Source organism: Staurois parvus, unplaced genomic scaffold (genome assembly GCF_062004578.1).
Source record: "Staurois parvus isolate SC_StPar_1 unplaced genomic scaffold, SC_StPar_1.0 ptg000839l, whole genome shotgun sequence".
In the NCBI taxonomy this organism is placed as follows: domain Eukaryota; kingdom Metazoa; phylum Chordata; class Amphibia; order Anura; family Ranidae; genus Staurois; species Staurois parvus.
This window is the reverse complement of record NW_028318635.1, coordinates 2,963,600-2,976,500: the sequence shown is the minus strand read 5'-3', so window position 1 is coordinate 2,976,500 and position 12,901 is coordinate 2,963,600. Positions and strand designations below refer to the sequence as shown.

General features: G+C 39.5%; 1 protein-coding gene across 1 annotated transcript in view; it reads right to left on the bottom strand.

Annotated features, from left to right (window-relative positions):
- Positions 1-576: 576 nt before the first annotated feature.
- The window catches only part of CASTOR2 (cytosolic arginine sensor for mTORC1 subunit 2), a 208,499-nt gene continuing 196,174 nt past the window's right edge, over positions 577-12,901 (bottom strand). The window contains exons 8-9 of the mRNA XM_089655384.1: positions 10,318-10,412; positions 577-1,185 (exon numbers count right to left, since the gene is read on the bottom strand). Of these exons, the coding sequence (XP_089511510.1) occupies positions 1,120-1,185; positions 10,318-10,412 (161 nt within the window). The 3' untranslated portion in view covers positions 577-1,119. The remainder of the gene's footprint in view (positions 1,186-10,317; positions 10,413-12,901) is intronic.

Below are 12,901 nucleotides of genomic sequence, written 5' to 3'. Positions count from 1 at the left end.
ACAGAATATAAAGGGTTAGTCTAGTGCTTGTAGTGTAACAGTGAAAATGTAGGCTTAGGACAAAAAACTTTCGACATGCAAAATGTTCTTTTTCAGTCAGCAATTAATAAAAATCCGTTAACAAATCACTGTCATGAACTGCTAAAACAACGGTTTTCTTTTTCACCAACAATGAAGCACTTGTTTTGCCTAAGAGGCAGCTTTCAAAGCAAGGCTAAAGAGAGGGCTGTAGCTTGCATGAAAAGCATGGACATGGCTCACAATTTAAAAACTTCCAGAAGGCTCTTTTAGACTAAAGAGTCACTACAAAAATAGAGAAAATAAAACAGCACAATTCACCATGCAAAGAAATAAAAAGGGGGTAAAAGCAGAGTCAAGGTGCAGAGAATTATACAAAGCTGCCAACACTCCCTCTTTCATTTCTACATGGAAACTACAGTGAGATTAGCTGATGACACTCAACTCCAATCATCACTTTCAATCCATGTTCCAGGCAGGAGCAGCCCTTAAACTATTGCTCTCAGGAAATGGCAAGGGTAAGACGCTAGAGAGACCTATTTAAATATGTAGTACTAGTTATGGTAATACAATCTTTATGCAAGTCTGACACCATTTCAAGAAGAATAGATGAATACAGTGCAATATTCTTTACCATTGTGTGATGTTCATTCCTCTTTAGGCTTGCAGACCTCTCCACAAAGACATTTCCGAATGAAACTTTCACACTCATCTATAAGGTGCAGATCATACATCTACAGCCAAGGCTTCACTGCATCTCAGTAATATCTAATTGCAACAGTGTAATGCAATTTTTTTCTTTTTTACTTTTTTTTTTTTATCTTTTTTTCTTTTTTTTTTTTTTTGTTTCATTTTTTTTGTCCTATACCAAGTTAGCAGGAAGGTTACAGATCACTTTGGAACTAAACATAAGAGAAACCATATGTGAATAAAAGAAAACAAAAAAAGAAAAAAAAAACTCGCAGGAGATTCTCATGTTCATCTCCAATTCAGTGTCTTTCGTCCTTCATGGCACCTCTTGAGATTCAGCTTGTCTTGAAATACTGCACAGAAAATTAAAAAAAAAAAAAAAAAAACCCACAGCCACAAGGCAGAAGACTTCTAACGCTTCTCCGCTTGGCTGACTTGGAGCGCATTAATGACACCATTGATGTTTTCTTCAGGTACCTGCAAAAGATGAAATCTGCTATTATAATGTGCTGTTGAATAAAGAGCAAATAACCTGCTCACCAGCCTGCATTTAGTGGAGAGATGACCAGTCTACAGCTATGCAAGCAGCTTTGGTGCAAGTGACAGAACAGCAACTAAATCCACTACTATTTGCCTTGTCATATCTATGCAGCCTAAACACCCAGACAGAATCCATAACATGTTGTTTGTCTTACCAACGAAGCCTAAGTGCATACAGTCTACATTTTTGGTTAATTCGATCGGTTTTGTGTTTTATACGAAAACTTGGCCCACACTCATTTTCATTATGGCAACGTCAGCAGTTTAATTGTGCACTGTGTCTGTTTGGCAGAGTGTAAGGATGACTTGGGTGAAAATGTTTTGTTGTTAGTATTTTGCTGTGCTTTCAGTTCCTTTTGTGTCTTGTACTCTGTTTTCCTGCCTTTTTTCATGTATACATTGGAATACTTTAAACAATATAGCCTACAAGAAAAAGCTGGAAAAAAGTCACTAGTATAAAACTATAAATAGCTGCATCATTGACAGAATTAACAAGATATCAGGCAAGATCTCTCAAGAAGTTTACAAATACGTGTATGGTCCCTGGTTTTGAATTGCGCAAAAGAAAAAAAAATTATATACAGTATCTCACAGAAGTGATTACACCCCTCACATTTTTGTAAATATTTTATTCTATCTTTTCATGTGACAACACTGAAGAAATGACACTTTGCTACAATGTAAAGTAGTGACTGTACAGCTTGTATAACAGTGTAAATTTGCTGTCCCCTCAAAATAACTCAACACACAGCCATTAATGTCTAAACTGCTGGCAACAAAGGGAGTACACCCCTAAATGATAATGTCCAAATTGGGCCCAAAGTTTAAATATTTTGTGTGGCCACCAATATTTTCCAGCACTGCCTTAGCCCTCTTGGGTATGGAGTTAACCAGAGCTTCACAGGTTGCCACTGGATTCCTCTTCCACTCCTCCATGACCATATCATGGAGCTGGTGGATGTTAGAGACCTTGCGCTCCTCCACCTTCTGTTTGAGGATGCCCCACAGATGCTCAATAGGGTTTATGTCTGGAAACATGCTTGGCCAGTCCATCACCTTTATCCTCAGCTTCTTTAGCAAGGCATTGTCATTTTGGAGGTGTGTTTGGGGTCGTTATCATGTTAGAATACTGCCCTGCAGCCCAGTCTCCAAAGGGAGGGCATCATGCTCTGCTTCAGTATGTCACAGTACATGTTGGCATTCATGGTTCCCTCAATGAACTGTAGCTCCCCAGTGCCGGCATCATTCATGCAGCCCCAGACCATGACATTCCCACCACCATGCTTGACTGTAGGCAAGACACACTTGTCTTTGTACTCACCTGGTTGCCGCCACACACGCTTGATACCATCTGAACCAAATAAGTTTATCTTGGTCTCATCAGACCACAGGACATGGTTCCAGCAATCCATGTCCTTAGTCTGCTTGTTTTCAGCAAACTATTTGCGGGCTTTCTTGTGCATCTTTAGAAGAGGCTTCCTTCTGGGAGGACAGCCATGCAGACCAATTTGATGCAGTGTGCTGCGTATGGTCTGAGCACTGACAGGCTGACCCCCCACCTCTTCAACCTCTGCAGCAATGCTGGCAACATTCATACATCTATTTCCCAAAGATAACCTCTGTATATGACACTGAACACATGCATTCAGCTTCTTTGGTCCACCATGGCGAGGCCTGTTCTGAGTGGAACCTGTCCTGTTAAACTGCTGTAAGGTCTTGCCCACTATGCTGAAGCTCAGTTTCAGGGTCTTGGCAATCTTCTTAAAGCTTTGGCCATCTTTATGCAGAGCAACAGTTCTTTTTTTGAGATCCTCAGAGTTCTTTGCCATGTGGTGCCATGTTGAACTTCCAGTGACCAGTACGAGAGAGTGAAAGCGATAACACCAAATTTAACACACCTGCTCCCCATTCACACCTGAGACCTTGTAACACTAACAAGTCACATGACACCAGGGAGGGAAAATGGCTAATTGGGCCCAATTTGGACTTTGTCACTTAGGGGTGTACTAACTTTTTTTTGCCAGTGGTTTAGACATTAATGGCTGTGTGCTGAGTTATTTTGAGGTGACAGCAAATTTACACTGTTATACAAGCTGTACACTCACTACTTTATGTTGTAGCAGTGTGTCATTTCTTCAGTGTTGTCACATGAAAAGACAGAATAAAATATTTACAAAAATGTGAGGGGTGTATTCACTTCTGTGAGATACTGCATATACAAAACATCTCCACCCTTCATGACCAGGGCATTTCTTTGCTATTCAGCACTGCGCAACTTTAACTGCATGTACCCAAATTAAATTTATAGCTTTTTTCAAACAAATAGAGCTTTATTTTGGTGGTATTTGATCACCACTGTTTTTTTTTAATACAAATGAAAAAAGTGAATTTTGAAAAGAAAAAAAAAAAATATATATATATATATAAATATATACATCAATAGTAACACTAATACAGTGATCAGTGCTAATACTGTACACTGTCACTGTACTAATGACACTAGCTGGGAAGGGGTTAACATCTAGGAGTAATCAAAAGGTTAAACGTGTGCCTAACAAGTGTAATATATGGAATATGTGCTGCTTTTATGAAGAGATGCGGCTTTTTTTTCTCTCTGTTTTGCAAGGAGAAGAACTAGGCACACTGCCGTTCTGTGTGCAGAGTCCTGCGTTGTTTGTAAAACAAAATCACTGTAAATCATTGGCTGGGACCTGCAGACAAAATCACACTGTGGTCGGACGCATATGTGCCCCGGACCCAGAAACATGCTCGCAACGTTTATTTATGTTGCTGAGCCTGCAGGTGCCACCCTGAACAGTAAATTTACTGTGGTGGGGCGGCAAGTGGCTATATATGTATATACAAAGGGGAAAATAATTATTTGATCCCCTACAGATTTTGTGTTTGCCCGCTTACAAAGAAATGAAGGGTCTATAATTTTAATTATAGGTGTATTTTAAATGATCAAGACAGAATATCAACCAAAAATTCAGAAAACACATGATACAAACGTTATAAATTGAGTTGCAGTTCAATGAGTAAAACAAGCATTTGATCCCCAAGCAAAACATGACTTAGTACTTGGTGGAGAAACCCTTGTTGGCAAGCACAGAGTTAAGACGTTTCTTGTAGTTGGTTACCAGGCTTACACACATCTCAAGAGGAACTTTGGTCCACTCTTCTTTACAGAACTTCTCTAAAACCTTAAGGTTTTTTGGCTCTCACTTGGCAACTTGAAGTTTTAGTTCGCTCCATAAATTTTCTATAGGATTAAGGTCTGGAGACTGGCTAGGCCACTCCATGACCTGAATGTGCTTCTTCTTCAGCTACTCCTTTGTTGCCTTTCTGGTATGTTTTGATTCATTGTGATGCTGGAAGACCCATCCACAACCCATCTTCAGTGTTCTGGCTGAGGGAAGAAGGTTCTCATCAAATATTTTAGAATATATGGCCCCATCCATTGGCCCCTCAATGCGGCAAAGTTGGCCTGTACCTTTAGCAGAGAAACAGCCACAAAACATAATATTTCCACCTCTGTGCTTGACTGTAGGGATGGTGTTCTTAGGGTCATAGTCAGCATTTTTCTTCCTCCAAACACGGTGAGTCAATACCAAAGAACTCACTTTTGGTCTCATCTGACCACAGCACTTTCCCCCAGTCCTTCTCTGAATCATTTAGATGTTGATTGGCAAACTTAAGACGGGCCTGTATATGTGCCTTCTGCGCGCTGAAGGATTTCAATTCATAGCGGCGTATTGTGTTACCAATGGTTTGTTTGGTGACCTTCATTTTTTTTCTTGTATCAGACCCAGAGGCAGGAGGTTGTAAATGGACACAAGTATGTTTACACCCGCCTGTCTAAAGGAATGCATGGGCCTTCCAATCAGGTTCATCTGAAAAACTGACAGGTGGGCCTGTTTGGATCTTGCCAGTGTTAAAGGGGCTTTACTCTGTATATTATTTTTCATCCATCACTGTTATGCACAGCCTCATGACCAAAAGGAATAAGAAGGCGGCAGGTAAACTTTGTCACTGAAGCTTTGCCTGTCAGAAAGGCACAGAATTCAGACAAAGCAAAGGGCAAAGAAAGCTTGTAGCAGGAATAGGATAGACCACTTTTTCACATCTTACTGCCTTCTTAGTTGGCAACTGCAAGCTCAAATTAGCTAACAATATAGTCAGATTATTTAATAATTTACTTACATTTTTTATTCACCCATACCTCTAAAACCTCTCTTTGTAAAGACTTGATGAAACTCTCCTAATGATCTCCTTATCCAGTTAGTCATTAAATCTGCAATTGATCATTTTATACAAGATCAAGCAGAGAACACTACTGTCCCTGCTCCCTCCATTAAATGGAAAGACCTAAATTGTGCCCTTTGTGGCACCGTAATAACCTAGGGTTCCCATCTTAAAGAAAAGGCTAAACTGATCTCAGTTATTCCCAACCTGGAAAATGCCAATAGGGTTACCATGATGCACTCCTGCAGCAAATTCTTATTCAAGACCTGCAGAACTGCATAAATTACTTAAACAATCTTATGCTTGCAAAAGGGACTGCGCTCTTTAGGCACTCTATGCTCAAAGAAACAAATGTGGTAGACTCCTTAGCTAGATCCATTCACACCAAATGATCCTTGGCTCTTTGTCTACCATTCGCACTATCCTCTTGTTCAATCTGGGGTTGAATTTACTCTTGTGGACACGTCCAGGGAGGCTACATTCCCATGAGCCTTAAACTTCTTAATTTTTGCAACTGAAACATCAACTGCTTAGAGGCAGTCCTAAAGCTTTTACCTTTGACATGCTAGTCTATAATTTTCTTTCTGATCTCCTTGGGCAACGCTCTCCTTTGCTTTTTCTGGTCAATGATCAGTGTGGTGTACGCAAGCATACCAAACAGCAAAGTGTAAAGAGCACAGAACATACGTTCACTGGGACAAAGTTAAAAAAACAAAAACAAACAACATTTACAGGCCACCTGGCTCCCATACTTAACTCTGCTGGTAACTCCATCTCACAAACCTGCATATTTCCTATATATTCCCAAGATGATCCTTATCTCTGAGGATAATAAAGACCTGTTCCAAGGTCCAGGTTATCTAATTATTGCTCATTAAAAGTCCAACTTTGGGAAACCTGAACATGTTCCCTTGCAGTGGGGCTTTGCCTGTACTGTAAGGGTTGACTGCTTGTTTCTGTGTAGGGGCTGCAAAAAGCACTTTTATTTACCTAATCCTTTGCTCTCTCAACAGATGGTGCTCCCCCATGCTTTGACATGAGAACCTTAGGCCATAGGAGTATGGGGGACAAGGTGCTACAGGGGCAAATAAATCTATTTTTCCATGCCCCCTAGATATGAGGAATTATCCCTTGCAGAGTGGGCACAGACCCACTGAATTCGAGAAAATTCAACTTCCTGGAGTTCAGCTTTAACAGAAATAAAAAATTATACCAAGGTCCTTAGCAAACAAAAATGAAGCACACATACCCTTTCTTATTGTTCCCAAGCAACTGGGATTTGTGCAGTTCTGAGAAGCCAGAGACAATGAGATTAGAGCTATTACCCCTACTGACCACACAAGAACTAAACATCCTCTATACCTTCTCTCACTTGATCAGAGAAGTTATTTAATCGATTTATTTGGCAGTTTGTACAAGCAACTTTACAACAAACTGGCCTTCTTTCTGATTTTGTAAACAAAATAATGGTGCTGTACTTTTCTCACAGCACGGTCAATGTGGATGGCACTATTCTCTAACCCTAATTCACAAGGGGACAAGCCAGGGCTGCCTTTTCTCCCCTTATCTATATATACTGGGAATGGAGCATATCGCTCAAGGATTTTGTAACAAAACTTCCATACAGGGTTTTGACCACAGAAAACTTCCATCAAAAATTGGGATTTTACACAGACGACCTCCTGCTTTTATTAGCAAGGCCAGGGTGACCTTTTCTTCCTTACTTAGGGAACTGGAACAGTTTGGATACCTCAACAATTTAAAAAGTCAACATTTATAAGTCAGAGTTACTCAACATCTACCCCTGGAAACAGAGAAAAGTCACCTTTGTTGGTGTGAAAAAAGGCCCACGATAGGGCAATGGAGCAAGGCCAACTTGAAATCCTATGGGGTTATTAGGTGAAACAGAGTTTAAAGCTGTGCAAAGATTCTGGACCAAAATGCCAAATGTCATTCTTGGGAATAATCACCTGATATGTACGACATCGCCTCCTTGCCTGTAACCCCTAAAACATCTATCACTGTGATTTTGAGATTGCTTGGGCTATACAGGCAAGGACTCAATACCTTCTGAATAGAACTTTATGTGCCAATTCCATGGTAACTGTATTACAGGAACATTTTACTATTTTCAACCAGGCTTTGCTCCAGTATTCTAGGTTTATAGAAGTCACAAGATCGCATTCCCAGTGACCCACATAGGAGATGGTTTACTGGGAGCCACGAAAATTCAATGTGGCATACAGTATATATGGTAGAGATGATTCTGAGTGACCCCGGACAGCGTAAACAGGTGTGTTTGAAACTTTCTGAAAAGGGAAGTCTGAGGTTTGATGTAGGGTCAATATCCAATGTTGGAGCTGTAGGTATTGATAATTTTCTGAGTTAGGTGCTTTATGATGTTCCCGTAGGGCAGGCCAAGAGGGGTAAAAGCAAGGGGATAGAAAGTGATGGAAGTGTGTAAAACTGAGTTGTCCACCATGCAAGTGGCCCTGTCTGTTCTAGTCCTAGGGAAAAAAGGGGGGTGTTTAGGATTGGCAATAAGGGTAAGAAAGGAGACATTAGGTTAGCAGCGTAACAGACTCATTTTGAGGCCAGCTATGATAAAACCATTATGCTAACATACTCAACTAGTAGTGCTCAGATCTATCAACAAGTCATGGACTCACTCTTCTCTTTGACCCTGTAGACTGCCCTTCTATTCATCATACCAGGATCTCTTCCATTGTGACTGCATGTCAGAGCATTTTAAGATTTTTCTTACAGGCAGGGAAATTCCTTATTCCAAGATACTGGAAGATCCCAACTCCCGCACCACTTGCCAAGTGGACTGTACAACTCAACCTCTTTATGACACCCCCTAGCTCACCTTATGATGTTGAAGGAGCTCACTGCTCTCCTCCAAGACACCTACCAAAAAGGTGATGGTTTGGAGTGTCTGGATTAATTAGTTACACTCTATGCACCTTCAGACATATCTCGGATAGTAACAATTAGTCAATCTACAGATCAGCAGAGTCTTGAAGTAGATAGTGCCCTGAGTGGAGGTTCCTTTTCCCTTCTTCCTCCCCAACATCCCCCTACCTCACCTCTTTTAAAAGTTTCTTTCTGTACCCTTGCAGGGTTCTCTGTAATTCTTCTCTTTTCCTCACTCCTCTCTATGACACCCCTAGCTCAACCTTGTCACTTCACCCTAACATTTCACATCACTTGACACTAGGTGATATTATGTTTACTCTGGACCACATAGGAGAATGCATTTTTTTTATTGCCGACATGCCCTTTTGTAACACAAATGCAGTGGTAGAATGAAAGGATGTGCATAGCTTATTCTTCATTCTAGTCTGTATTGTGAGCATTTTTAAAAATACATCAATAAAAACCTGATTAAGTATCAGAAAAAAAAACTTCTGTAGATTTGTGCAGGTACTTCTGAGGGGTTGCACTTTAGCAAGTTTTTGCTTTCTGAAAGTGTCAGACTTTTCTTTTGAGGCTTTAACACGTCAGAAACCCAACATCAGCATTCCATAATTCCAGATGCAAGCACTGGAACTTCTGTTTTATTCTTTTGAACTGACCTTATGAAACAGAAGTTTCTGAATGACAGGAAGCAAACAGTTGTTGAGGTTTGTGGCTAAACCACACAACTGCATTTTTTACGATGAAGTAGGCTAAAAGTTAGCCACAACATCAAAATCAAATTGAAGTGTATAAAACCGCAATAAAAATACTGCAGGCATTTTGTATACAAATAATGACTGAAAAGCTTATTACTTAACAAAATATTAGGCATGATAACTCCTACACCTTAAATTCTGAATTACAGACTATATTTGGGTAAAAAGCACACGAAAATGGTTTGGTCAAGAAACCAAGTGCCTGTTTGAAAAGCTTCTTTGGCTTTCAGGATGCAATATCAGTGTAACAGGTAACTGTTGGAGGGAAAAGCCCACAGTGCTACATACTGTACTGATAGATGAATAACAGGAAATCTACTCCAATGACGTGAGTCAAGCAAATGTTAACTACTAAATATATCCCTCATTATTTCATTTTGGGGTCTATTCAGGGTATGCCCAATCCCCCCCCCCCTCAAGAAGCTTGCAGTCCACTGCAGTACAACTACCTTGCCCTTACTGACCTGATTAAAGTGGGATTTAATGGGGATCCTACTTGCATCACTGTAGGAGGTTATAGAGTGAGAATCCATGCCCTCTATGGCATTACTCCTTTAATAATAAATTGCTCTACTTTTATATAAGGCTCCATGCTCACTGGATTCTACACAAATGGCTGAGAAGGGGGCGTTACACACTATTTGGTCTGAGCAAAGAGACAAACAGCTGCTTTACCCAAAATAATCATGCACAGTATGCTAACCAGTTCACTTATCTCTAATATACAGCATTAAGATTTTAATGTTTTACCCTCATTACTACATGTTTAGTAAAGTTTCTTGAAGTCCAGACACTGACTGGATTTAAAAAATTCACAAATGCTCTGAGATATCTTAAAAAGCAGTAAAATAATTCAGGGAAACTTAAAAAAGGCTTATAGCCAAGCTTTTTGGGAGGATGGGGAAGAGGCTAGAGCATAATTATGACTCACATCTGCATTTTGGAAAATTGTAGGTCACAGAACTCAGAGATGGATAGTCCCTACTCTCACACTAGACCAACTCAGTGTTCCTTCTTTAATTAGAGAAGGGCCACTTTTAGTGGGCAAACAAAAGTTTCACTCACCAAGAACCAAGTACATTTTATAAAAGGTACATAGAGAACTGTTACAATATACCATCATCATAAGTTTAAAAAAAAAACTCACCAGTGCATGGTCAAACTTAAAGGTACTGATATAATAGGCAGGTATGTCAGCAGCAGCTAAAGGTTCTGAGATCTGGGCAACAATCCCACATTCATCTGAAAACAAAAATGTACATATCAAATCAATGCAGAAACTGGAAAGTGGGGAATTTAAAATTGAATTTTCAAAGTAAGGCTATAGTTATAAACCTGATGTTCAATTCAATATAGAGTCACCTTTCCTTATATTTTTGAGGGGAATAAAATGTATAAACTTCTATTACTCTAGTTTTGAAGTACTGCACACTCGCCCTAAAAAAAACAGGGGAGGTGGAGAAAAAGAGACCATCTGATAGAAAACATGAGTTAGTGCTCTGGTGTATAGCTACAGAAGAGGAAGACATTGCTAGAGACAATTCAGGAGTGAACAAGAGAAGTTGTAGACTTTTGTGGTTAATGTGTAGAATTTAGGTGAGGCAAGCATTGGAAACAGACACATGACTATATCACCTTTTCAGTTTACAATTTATCTAAAAACTAGAATATTTGCTGTAAGTACACTTGACGGGTGAAGCCTTGAACCAAGTGACTACATAATGGGTGCAAAGCGGTGATTCAGTGCCTAACATTTCTAATCTGACGTCAACTCATCTACAGTGGGTATATAAAAGAATCACCCCCCTCCCCTTATAAAATAATCACATTTTGTTGCTTTGCAGCCTGAAATGAAGCTGCTCCATTTTAATCCAGCTGTATTTACTCAGTGAAACTTATAACATCTAAGTGAAAGATAAAACACCAACATGTCAGAAAAAAAAAATAAATGAAAAAACAGAATCACATTGTTAAAAAAAAGGATCACCCCACCTTGTGTCAGTATTTTGTTGAACCACCTTTTGCTTTTGTATAGGGATAAAAGTGATCCTTGCTATATCCTACATCTTAATAATACATTTTAATGAAATAATAGTAATAAAAGAGTTCAATTAAGTTAATATATACATGAGTATCTTAGAGTAAGGTCCATTGCATTAGTAATGGCTATTATTATTAGGCGTATATAGATATATTCAATTATATTTTAATATATATATATAATATAAATTGCATTTAGTTGTTTGTGTATTCAGCTACGTGACATTTGAGTAATGTGTAGTGGGACATTTACATAATGTGTCCACTATACTCATTAAGTGTTGTAGACTGGTCCACTATACATCAAGAGTGTTGGAAACTGATAAGCAATGAAGGGTGTGGCCTGTGCTAAAGAAACCCTATAAAAATGTGAATTGTAATCAATTTAATCAGAGCATCTGATGGGCAGGGCATGGGTGCTCTCATACAGCTGTATTCTCACTAATAAATATATGATTTGGAGCTCTCGTTTGCAAGGTTGCTTATTTCAGGTTTAAAGCCATGAAATCTCCTAAACACTTTAATTACAGCCTTTAGTCTGGAGGGTATATGTATCTGCTAACTTTGCAATATTTGCCCACTCTTCTTTGCAGAACTACTCAAGTTCAGTTAAATTTGATGTTGACTATTTGTGGACTGCACAAGTGGGGGTTCAGTCTGGGCTCTGACTAGGCCATGCAAGGACAATCATCTTTTCTCCTTCCACCACTGTGTGCTAATTTTTGCTGTGTGCTTTGGGTCATTGTCATGATGGAAGGTAAACATTCTTCCCATTGACAACTGTGTGGCAGAGGGCAGAGAAATGTTAATCAAGAATTTGCCCCATGCATTTTTTCTTCTATCCTGACAAGTGCTCTGGTCCCTGCTGCATAGAAACACCCCCATAACAGGGTATTACCACCTCCATGCTTTACTGTAGGAATGGTGTTATTTGGATGGTGAGCTGGATTGGATCCCACCAGATGTGTTGAGGCCAAATAATTAAATTTTTAGTCTCATCTGACCAGAACACCTTTTTCCATGTGGCCTCAGAATCTTCAAGGTGCGTTTAGGCAAAGCTCGGTCATGGCTGCATGTGGCCTTTCTTGAGGAGTGGCTTTTTCTTGCAACCCTCCCATAAAAGCCACATTTGTGGAGAATTTGTGATATTGTTGTCAAAAGCACATAAAGACCACTCTTTGTCCAACTCCTGCAACTGTTTCAGAGTTGCTGTAGGCCTCTTGATACCCTCTCTGACCGGTTTTCCTCCTGGCTCTTGTATCCTGACCAGGGAGGGTCTGCGTTGTACCAAATAATAATTTTTAGGAGGGGGTGATCCCTTTTCTAACCCAGTGATTCTGTTTTTGATTTTTTTTTAAATTTTTTCTGATATGCTGGTGTTATATCTTTCCCTTGGTTATAAGTTGCACTGAGTAAATACAGCTGGATAAAACAAAAACTGTGTCTGTCTTCATTTCAAGCTGCAAAGCAACAAAACGTGATTATTTATATGCCCACTGTATATGCTATTCTTGTGTGAGGACAATTCCAGGAACCTCCTTGGGTTCCACTCAGTTTTGTGGGAGCAGAAGTAACTCTGACTATGTCAGTTCCTCAGTAAAACAATTGCCCTTAATCAATAAGGCATACAATTCAGAATTTCTGACTAATTTGCCTTCAGTAAAATAAAATATTGTTTTTGCTTTCAGCTG